The sequence below is a fragment of the Rattus norvegicus genome, chromosome 1 (genome assembly GCF_036323735.1).
Source record: "Rattus norvegicus strain BN/NHsdMcwi chromosome 1, GRCr8, whole genome shotgun sequence".
NCBI classification, from domain to species: domain Eukaryota; kingdom Metazoa; phylum Chordata; class Mammalia; order Rodentia; family Muridae; genus Rattus; species Rattus norvegicus.
The window spans coordinates 256,846,754-256,857,716 of record NC_086019.1 but is presented as its reverse complement, the minus strand read 5'-3'; the positions used below and the strand labels follow the sequence as shown (position 1 = coordinate 256,857,716).

Genomic DNA, 10,963 nt, shown 5'->3' with positions numbered 1-10,963 from the left:
GAAAAAGAATACCCTTGGCTGGGAAGGGAGAGGCAAAGATTAAAACAGAGACTGAAGGAACACCCATTCAGAGCCTGCCCCACATGTGGCCCATACATATACAGCCACCCAATTAGACAAGATGGATGAAGCAAAGAAGTGCAGACCGACAGGAGCCGGATGTAGATCTCTCCTGAGAGACACAGCCAGAATACAGCAAATACAGAGGCGAATGCCAGCAGCAAACCACTGAACTGAGAATAGGTCCCCTATTGAAGGAATCAGAGAAAGAACTGGAAGAGCTTGAAGGGGCTCGAGACCCCATATGTACAACAATGTCAAGCAACCAGAGCTTCCAGGGACTAAGCCACTACCTAAAGACTATACATGGACTGACCCTGGACTCTGACCCCATAGGTAGCAATGAATATCCTAGTAAGAGCACCAGTGGAAGGGGAAGCCCTGGGTCCTGCTAAGACTGAACCCCCAGTGAACTAGACTATGGGGGGGAGGGCGGCAATGGGGGGAGGATATTTGCCCGGAAACCGGGAAAGGGAATAACACTCGAAATGTATATAAGAAATACTCAAGTTAATAAAAAAAAAAGATGATGGAAGTGAAGGTCACATAGGAAAACTGAAGGCGCGAGACACTCGACTAACACGGGACCCTTCTGTTCCTCAAAGACACTGCTGAGATGATGAACAGGTGAGCCACAAACTTTGCAGAAAACAAGCAAGCAATCAAAGAAACAATCCAAATCCAAAAGTCAACAACGGCAACAGCAACAAAATTTGGTCCTGCATGGATGAGACAAAGCTTGTGCACCACCAGCCTGAACCGGGAAATCTCCCAGCCTAGTGAGAAGACAAAGTGGGCTTCAGGTTTGAAGGCTTATAAATGAGCAACATGACAATAACAGATATGCTCAATGCTATTGGTCACCAGGGAATAAGCCACACAGAGACATCACTGTTTACAGGGTAGGATGGCTTACCAACGCTGACAGTCCACAATGTTGACAAGGATGTGGAGAAACCAGAGTCCAGACACATTGTCCTTAGGAGGGTTCGTTGATACAATCCAGGGAACACCCTGACAGGGCCTCACCAAGTGAAAGACATGTTTTTGTGCAGATCCAGCAACTCTATTCCTTAGTACTTCTCCCAAGAGAAACGGGATGCCTTTCCACGGGATGGCTCACCCATGAAACCTTGTTACGACGTTATTCATACAAGCTCAAATCTAGACGGTCAGCTCCCGTCAACAACTCAAACAAATCACATTATTTATATATCGTGGAATATCACCACGCAGTAAGAGTGAGTCCATTTTATATGGAGGTCCATATACAACCACATAGCTGGTCTCAAACGTATTGCCCTGTATTTTACAGGCCCAAGTCCAAACGAATATACTGTGTGTGCATTCTTCTTAGGATATTACAGAAAAGATTAAAAAAATCCAATCTAGAAGGATGAAGGAGGACCTTCTGGCCTCTGTAGGTACCAGGGTGCAAGTGATACACGGACATTCACATAGGCAAAACATGCATTCGGATAGAATCAGATGATTTTTAAATGCAAGAGAGATACATTCAGAAGTATGCGAAAGAAGTATTTTACGGACAGTGCTCAAAATATTTACAATTTTGGCATCCTGAGCCCTCCCCAGTGAGGACAAACGGCAGACATAAGCAATCGATAACAGCCCCAGGTGGAGGAGATGAGGGCTGGGGATTACTGGAAGCCGTTTTCTCCTTTTTACTTCTTACTTCCTGGCTTTCTGTTACAGTGGGGTACTTCAAAACAAGGGGAAAATCTATTTTTAATTATAGAAAAGAAGAATGGTGTCCTGTTGGTACGGCGTACCCTACTGTTATAAAATTCTAATGGGTCTCAAAACCCTAATGGAACCTTTAAATAATTGGTATAAGGAATGGCATACTAAAACAGCATTGAATTAGAAGTTAAAAAATGGATAATGCTATAAAAATATTTTCCATCTACTATAAAGAGAATGACGAGCTGCATCTTAAGCTATTTGACAATTTCAATATTTAAAAACACCCTTCCTTTGCTCCAATAGCAGGTAGGTGGCCACGTAAGGGACTATGCTTAACGAAGATGGGGTACCCTGTTTTGCAAATTGTCCTGCCTCTGAAATGCCATTCCATTCAAAATTTGCCATGCAGTATTTCCCTCTGGGGATCCTGGCCTAGGTGAAACTTCAAACTCGGAGCTAGTCAGGACATCCAATGAGAGTTAGGAACCCTGAATACATTTTCCCAGCAGAATTTCCACCATGACAAGGGGAACTGCCTGCCAGCATCTCTTCCTAGCACAGCGAGCGCTCTCCCTGGCATATCCTAGCAGCAAACCTTTGCTCTGAACCAGTCTTCAGAGGCAAGCACAATAAAAAAAAAGATGCAGCCAGGAGAGTAGTGGCTGAGAAGTGCCAGTCAGCATGGGATGGCCAGGGAATGTCCATGACCACACTCCTGGTTAACAGAGAAACCATCCCAGCTCCCCATCTTCCCAGCTAGAAGTCATTACGGTTTAAGGACAGGACTCCTCTCTCAAACTCAGAAAACCCTGGGGCAAAAGTCCAGGTGAGCTCGCAGTTATTGTTAATGCTTTGGAAAGCTCTGTGCCTTTAACCATTTTTGTGCCATGGCTATGGTGGAAATACGTGCATCTATTTAGACAGTGCTTAGAGTACTGGGCCTCTACTATTTCCAGCCTAACCCGCTGCTCCACTTGAACATACAGCACCATCTAACGGGGCTGCACGCAGCTCCCAGAGTCCTCTTCAGCCCTGAATCATAGGATCCCTGTTGTAACAGCAGGCTGACAACTCAAAAAGAAGAGGACAGAAGGCAGTTGTGGTCACTGGGACTTTGCCTCTGGTTACTGAATAACAACAAAAATTCCAACTTCTAAAGATGAAAGGTCATCTTATCCTCATATTGTTTTTTTTTTCTTGCTTCTGTACGCAAATTATTATGATACATTATTTATTTTATATCAGACTTTCTCCCCCCTCAGATTTTAATAATATGCAGAAATCTCATAAGGCACCCAATGTGGCACTTTAGAAGATACTCAGTCATAAATTACATTACCAAATCAAGTTTCATCCAGGCTTTTGAGTGACGTCCACCCTGTACGAGCGTTTTAGAATCACCTTTATAGATTTTTAAGGACTATGTAGTATCTTTTCTTCTCCAATTCCAAAACCTTGGTTGTCTCCTCTGGGTCTATATCTGCATGCATATATAAACCTACATGTACATACTGCACACTCTATGCCTGACGGTGCTCTACGATTACATGATTGAGCGCATCCACCCTTCAGAACAGCTCGTTGTCAGGAGTCAGACTGTGAGCCCAGAGCCTGTCCCCCAGAGTCTTCGCCATTCTGGGATAGGGTAGGGATCACAGATGAACCTCTTATAGAGCCCTTGAAACAACTCCATGAACTTGGTCTTGGCTGCTCTTCAGAAAATGTCTCTGCATGGATTGGAAGCCCTAAGGGTAGGCTTTGTCTACACCACACATCGCTCTGAGGGAAAATATCATCGGGGACATCTTAGAAGTGAAAATGTCATCCCCACTGTGGGTTCTTTTGAAGTACTGGGCAGGGCATGAAACATAGATCCCTGTACACCCCCGGCCAGGGCTCCTCACTGAGCTATGCTCACCCTCTTCTTGTCCAGACTGAAATCTGAAATAGCATTTGTGATCCTCCTGTCTCTGCCTACCAACTGGAGACATCACAGGCATGCGCTGTCTCGCCTAACTACTGACTCGTAGCCATTTGTTTGTTTTGAGTCAAGATCTCCAGTAGCCAGGGTTCAAATCTGACTGTCCTTGTAGTCAAAGTTGGCCTTGAATTCTTTATCTTCCTGTCTCTTCCACTGGGCTAAAGCATCCCCCACCCACACACAAATGGCTCCTGTTGTGATCCTCTGGGTTTAAAATGCCCTTGGTAACCTCGAGGAGACCGCCCGTTTTCTACACTTACGTAAGGTGCTCAAAGTGATTAGGAGCGTGCCTCACCACAGTATCACCAGGGACACTGAGGTGGCTTTCTACCTGTGATGTTCCCACTCAGTTCAAAGGAGAGAGCATCATAGGATGGCAAGAAGTCAGCGCACGCCATCTCTTTGTTCGAGGGCTGCCACTGAGTAAGGGGCTGCATTGCCTACAGGGAGAGAGAATCAGAAGTGCCCCTCCAAAGTAGCCCTTGGCTGGCAACTAACAGAGTAAAGGTGTAAACACCCAAGTCCCCTCATTTCTCATGGCAAAACTGAGCAGCAACTATAGTGTCTTCAGAGTTGTTCTTTGAGTCCAGACCAAGTCTCCCATCATGGACCTGCCCTCCTTTCATGGCCTGGCCTACTTTCCTCTGCTGTTTCCCTCCTGTATCCTCTTACCTGCTTTTGTAATGTAAATCACTTTCACGGACTTCCCCGGCATTGATCAGCTTCTGGGGAATCTCACCTAGGCAACAGCACCAGTCTCAACGGACTGAGGGGAACCACAGGCTATCCAGAGAATCCCATTAACCTATTTTTTTCCTATGCGGTCTGGACAAACGTCTTGGATGACTAACACCCTTGCTCCCAACAATGAGAACCATGGTCACTGAACACAAAGTGAACGTTCTAATGCTTCCCTTAACACGGTTTTGCTTATCACTGAAATGCTTCTGCCTCAGGAATTAAAACAAACAAAAAAACAAAAAAAACCTGCAGAAACCAAGTTATTGAAGAAGAGATGGCCACAGTGTTGCTAGATGAACATCTAACAAGGTAACTGTGAATAGATGCCCACATAATTGTGGCTTCAACAACAACAGCAAAACTCACGATAGATTCTGTGGCTCAAAAATGGCTGTCTGGCAACCCGAGAGCCAAGCAGACCGTGGGGTTAAACACCTCCACTGTCAAGCACGAGGCCTCTGAAACACATCAGCTGGCCCTTTCATTTCACTGGCTTGGATCCTTTGACTCACATCCTTATGTTAAACATTTCTCACAGTCATTTTAAACTTTAATGGCATGCTCTACCAAAGCAAAGATCAAAATCTTTACAAAGAATTTTTTTTATGATGAAGTATTTATTGGCATTTCTTCTTCAGAACAGATTTTCCTACCCCAGGCCTGGAACGAGGTCCCACATGGAAATCACTCTCAATATACACTTTTTGAAATCCCAGTCATGTGTCCTTTTTTTTCTCATCTTGTGTTACGGCTTGTTGATGAGGAATAATTAAAATAGATTTTCACTAATAAGATGTGAGGGCATGAATTGCATTTTTTTTACATATAAAATATTTTTGCATACAAAAAAAAACCTTCAAGTGCTCAAATATCTATAATAGAGAAATTGATGCCCAAAGCTTCATCCACCCTGAGTTTCTAAACCTAGCACATTTTCTAGTCAGTCAGTGCGACTGTAACGAAAGATCAGCTCTATGGCAAGGGCCAGCTTAATTAAAGAGCTCCAATCACAGTCTGTTAATGTCCGTGTGCTTCAGGTACGACATCATCACTCTTATATACAAGACACTGATAGCTGCCCATCCCTTCCAACTCCGAAAAGCTGGGCACCAGCCTTTTCTATACATCTATGATCTGAGGGGTTGAAGACGATTCCTCCGCAAGGTTCCAGCCGAGCTGTTCAGCTTGAGCCATCGAGTAGCTTCCAGTTACAATTTCACCTTGTGTGGCTGGTTGAGGGGAAATCCACCCCCAGTAAATCGAGGGACGGACTGCTTGGGGTCTGAGAAGATGTTGTTTATGGATATCCTGTCCTTGTTTCTGTAAGGGAGAGTACATGGTTAGCTTCCCCAACATCGCATTCCTCTTCTCGGTTTCATGTTCTGTGATTTCCTAGGGTAAGCTAGCCCCAGAAAACAACTGATTAGAGCTTCTGGTTGGAGACAGGGAGGCTGTGGAAATCTGATGAGGTGTTTTCTGACAGCATACAGAATTACGGGGAGATAATTAGATATGAAAGATTTGCCTCTACTGGTGGTCCAAATACTGACAGAGGACCTCATTACAGCTCAGACACTGGCTTTGGTGCTTTCTAGCTTGTCACTATCTTCCTGTTTTAAAAATATTTGTTTAGTCCCAAAGATCAGTCAGAAGAGACTTCCTCTTGGCTTAGCCATAATGACTAATTAGTCAATTACACCTGGTCCATTTCCAAATTCTTGTGAAATGTTAGAAATATTTACTCCATGTAGAGTACCTTTATCAAATTTTGACATATATAATGTACAAACTTTCCTATAACTCCAGATAAGCATCAGAATGTAGTAGAACAGTACAAGATACAAGAAAATCTGGGGAGATAAAAGAAGAGATGGTATTCTTGGTAATAAATAAAAGAAATTCTGCCTAAAACAAATCGGCAATATATTCTTCTATTTGGATTCTTTATACACACACACGAATATGCACATACATATACACTTATCCACATCCATGCGTGTGCGCGTGCGCGCGCGCACACACACACACACACACACACACACGTCCCTTTCCTGCAGAGGTAGCATACAAGTTACCTATTTTGAATTATAAAAGACAAAAATTAAGCAAACTCTAAGACCAAGATCAGTTAGATGAGCCAACTACGCCTGATTGAGCTTAGAGGAATGAATACTGACTTTGGGGGAAGAGCTTGATCTTGCAAAGTACAGACCAGCATAGGAAGTGAAGACTGCAGGAATCGGGTGGAGGGTTGTGGAATGGATGTGGCTGGGATGTGGGTGTATCCCATGGAGAGATGTGGGTGGATCCCATGAAGGGATGTGGGTGTATCCCATGGAGGGATGTGGGTGTATCCCATGGAAGGATGTGGGTGTATCCCAAGGAGGGATGTGGGTGGATCCCATGGAGGGATGTGGGTGGGTGTATCCCATGGAGGGATGTGGGTGGATCCCATGGAGGGATGTGGGTGGATCCCATGGAGGGATGTGGGTGGGTGTATCCCATGGAGGGATGTGGGTGGGTGTATCCCATGGAGGGATGTGGGTGGATCCCAAGGAGGGATGTGGGTGGATCCCATGGAGGGATGTGGGTGTATCCCAAGGAGGGATGTGGGTGGATCCCATGGAGGGATGTGGGTGGGTGTATCCCATGGAGGGATGTGGGTGGATCCCATGGAGGGATGTGGGTGGATCCCATGGAGGGATGTGGGTGGGTGTATCCCATGGAGGGATGTGGGTGGGTGTATCCCATGGAGGGATGTGGGTGGGTGTATCCCATGGAGGGATGTGGGTGTATCCCAAGGAGGGATGTGGGTGTATCCCATGAAGGGATGTGGTGGATCCCATGGAAGGATGTGGGTGTATCCCATGGAGGGATGTGGGTGTATCCCATGGAGGGATGTGGGTGGGTGTATCCCATGGAGAGATGTGGGTGTATCCCATGGAGGGATGTGGGTGTATCCCATGGAGGGATGTGGGTGTATCCCATGGAGGGATGTGGGTGTATCCCATGGAGGGATGTGGTGGATCCCATGGAGAGATGTGGGTGTATCCCATGGAGGGATGTGGGTGTATCCCATGGAGGGATGTGGGTGTATCCCATGGAGGGATGTGGGTGGATCCCATGGAGGGATGTGGGTGGATCCCATGGAAGGATGTGGTGGATCCCATGGAGGGATGTGGGTGTATCCCATGGAGGGATGTGGTGGATCCCATGGAAGGATGTGGTGGATCCCATGGAGGGATGTGGGTGGATCCCATGGAGGGATGTGGGTGGATCCCATGGAGGGATGTGGCATGGATGTGGCTGGGGTGTGGGTGGAACTAATGTCTGGTGAAGAGTGTATCGGAGACAAACGAAAGAAGCCAAAAGGCACAAATGATGCAAGGTGCTGTTTCTGAAGGGCGTGTGTATAGAGAGCACCCACAGGGGAGGTTCTGATAATTCCATCTGCAAAGAACCTGTAGGGCATCGCTTAGTCAACTCTGCTGCTCCAGCAGCTTTGATTTCATTACTGTGAAACCCTCCAGGAACAGGACAAAAGCTCTAGCTTTGAGTGGATCCAGCAAAGACGATTCCTTCCTTCCCCCACTTTGGCAACTCTGTCTAGCTCCTGATTGGTGTTAGACGCAGGCAGCCATCACTCCCCCTTCCCTGCACTTCCTTGCCTTAAATAACCTGAATTTTCCTTTCTGGAGGAACTTAGGCTTAATGCTTCTGGCTTGGTCTAAGCTGACTAATGGGAATGCTGTCTCCTCTACATTATCTGTTTAATGTATTTATAGACCATTATAATGGCTCCCTACAGCCTTCTTCCTTCCAGTCTAACCCATCTCAGCACTTCTGTTCTTGCCTTTGCATATCTTCTTCTGCACCTTAATCTTTTTTGCTGTGTTCCTCTGAACTCTTCTCCCTGTCTCCTGGCTTATGGATGCCTCCAATGGAAGGAACCACAGGAAAACCAAAGCCAGGCCAGAGGGCTGAGAGGGAAGACGGGTGAACACATAGCCTGAGAAGCCACACTAACCAAGAGATACCTCTGAATCCAACAAAAAGTTCTGCGGCTTGCCACCAAGTGTGCATGGCTACCTGACACTCTAAATGCAGCTGGTGAAGGCAAGGCACAGAATTTCCAGCTGGATTTAAATTTGTTGAAACTCAAAGACACACATATTCATGCACACACATATAAATGCATGCACATAGGCACATACACACATTCATGCACATACATGCATGCATGCACATGCACACATTCATGCATACACACATACACACTAAATACATGCAACTTTAACATTTTTTTTTGAGAAGGAGGTGAGGGCAAGCCATGAGCTACACCAAGAAGTAAATTGGTTCTAGAAAGATGACTAACCCCTTAACGACACTAGCTGTTTGGAGTTGTGTAAACTATGCCACTGATCTCCAAGTGGAGTGTGTGAACCCTTAGAGCAAGTGGGATGATTCCCAGCCATGGGAAGAAGGTATCAGGTCTAGTCGTGCTTTACTCTTTAAAACCAAGCATTCTGTTTTGCTTATGGTTACAAAACGATGACAGTACGTGCGTGCAGCCTGCAAATTAAAATATTCTGAAGGTAAATCTGAAATGGATCTAAAAAACTTTTTCATTTAAAAAATGTATGTCTGTACACATACATTCTAGGGGAGCGATGATTTCAAGAACCACTTATTGTTCAGAATGTGAACTCAAAAAGACTGGAAGATCTGAGTTCAACACCTCCCTCACAAGGAACCAGCCCTATGATATTTTATCAGAGCAGCCTCAAGATACCAGAGGTGATGTGACCTTCTGATTGCTTATGTCATGACCTAGTTTAACACACCCACCACCCATATCTCTCTCTCTCTCTCTCTCTCTCTCTCTCTCTCTCTCTCTCTCCCTCTCTCTTTTCAGTGTGGCTGAAAACAACCCAGAAAGCTTCAAGTTGCAGACTCCTGAGGTTCAGTCCTGCTATCAGGAAATGGGGCCTTGGAATCTGCATGGTTAATCAATCTCACTACAGATTCAGAGTCAGTCACGAGACCCACATGTTAGGACAGACTTCTCTAAATCACGGCGGTATTTCACTCCGCCGAGAAGCTGCCATCTAAATGTGGACCAAGGGAATATTCTGATTTACAAGAAGGGCAGATTTTTACTGGCAAATGAATTTGCTTCCAGTTACTTTCTATGCTGTGTGCTGCTAACGGATTGTAGGCAGACGCACTCAAACCATATTTCAGCCTGTCCCTGAGGTGTCCATGCAGATGAAATACTAAATATGACTTTCAGTCCAGAATGGGAGTCATTGTGGAATCAGCTGGATCCGTTTTTGGCAAGGCCACACAATCAGACCAAGTTTCAAACTTCCTGACTCAACTGGGCTCCCTGGGATCAGGGGAACAGAAATGACAAAGCTAAGGGGACACTTGCTTCCCAGCATTCAGGCACCCCAAAACCCAAAATGTGCATCTTCATATCTTTATCTCCTGGAAGAGGAGATACCCCTCCACACAGATAAGTTAGTCAGTCACCAGACATGGATGCTCCAAGTCAGTCATGTCTAAAACACAGGAAGTGTTCCTAATCCCAGAGGTGCCGCTGCATTACGGAAGCCTTAGGAAGCCCTGTTCCCTCCACAGGTTTCAACTGTGGGTACGACTCAGCCCAGGAAAGGCTGGTGATTGAGTCTCATCTGCAAACAGTTATGACCTGGCCCTTGGCAAGCCATGAGGACAGTGTGTGTGGCTGGGTAACCCTGTTCCATTTGCCCTATGTTTTCTGTTCACCATGAGCAGGTGTTGGTGAATCCCTGGTAAGTCCTGAGAGAGGAGAGATCAATGTCAGTTAGGACATGAATTTTAATGTGGTATGAACATCTAGTTGTTGGACCCATGACTCAGTTTACCCTACTGAGATCGGCAGCTCTGAGAATTCATCAAACCTGTTTGTTTGTTTGTTTTGTTTTTGTTTTTGTTTTGTTTTTGTTTTTTGTTTTTTTTTGTTTTTTTTTTGACAGGGTGGTGTGCCACTGGTTGGCCTGGAACTCTCTATGTGGACCTGGCTGGCCCTGGACTCACAGACATCTGCCTGCTTTTGCCTCCTGAGTGCTAGGATTAAAGGCCAGCATCACCACTCCCAGCTCCTTCAAATATTTTCTTACAGTCAGACCCCAGGCATAGTGAGATTAGAGTGTTCAACTGCGTCTTACTTCTGAACGAGTTCTTTGCGTTTCTGGGCCAGGTATTTCTTCTTTAAAGTCACCAGTTCGTTGCTAAGTCTCTCGATCTCATACTTGTACTCCTGGCTCTGCGATTCATACATATTCAACTCTGATGACAGAACCTAAGGCGACATGGGAAGCGGTGTTAGGGAAGGTTAGATGATATCCTGTTCTGAAATGTTTGTTTTTAACTTGCCACCGTTCATCCCGGGGGTGCTTAAAGGGGCAGACCACTGTCCAGTTCAAGTTTCAT

General features: G+C 45.6%; 1 protein-coding gene across 1 annotated transcript in view; it reads right to left on the bottom strand.

Annotated features, from left to right (window-relative positions):
* Window positions 1–5,083: 5,083 nt before the first annotated feature.
* Cfap58 (cilia and flagella associated protein 58) overlaps window positions 5,084–10,963 on the bottom strand; it is a 108,663-nt gene continuing 102,783 nt past the window's right edge. The window contains exons 17-18 of the mRNA NM_001420090.1: window positions 10,699–10,832; window positions 5,084–5,806 (exon numbers count right to left, since the gene is read on the bottom strand). Coding sequence (NP_001407019.1) covers window positions 5,695–5,806; window positions 10,699–10,832 — 246 coding nt within the window. The 3' untranslated portion in view covers window positions 5,084–5,694. The remainder of the gene's footprint in view (window positions 5,807–10,698; window positions 10,833–10,963) is intronic.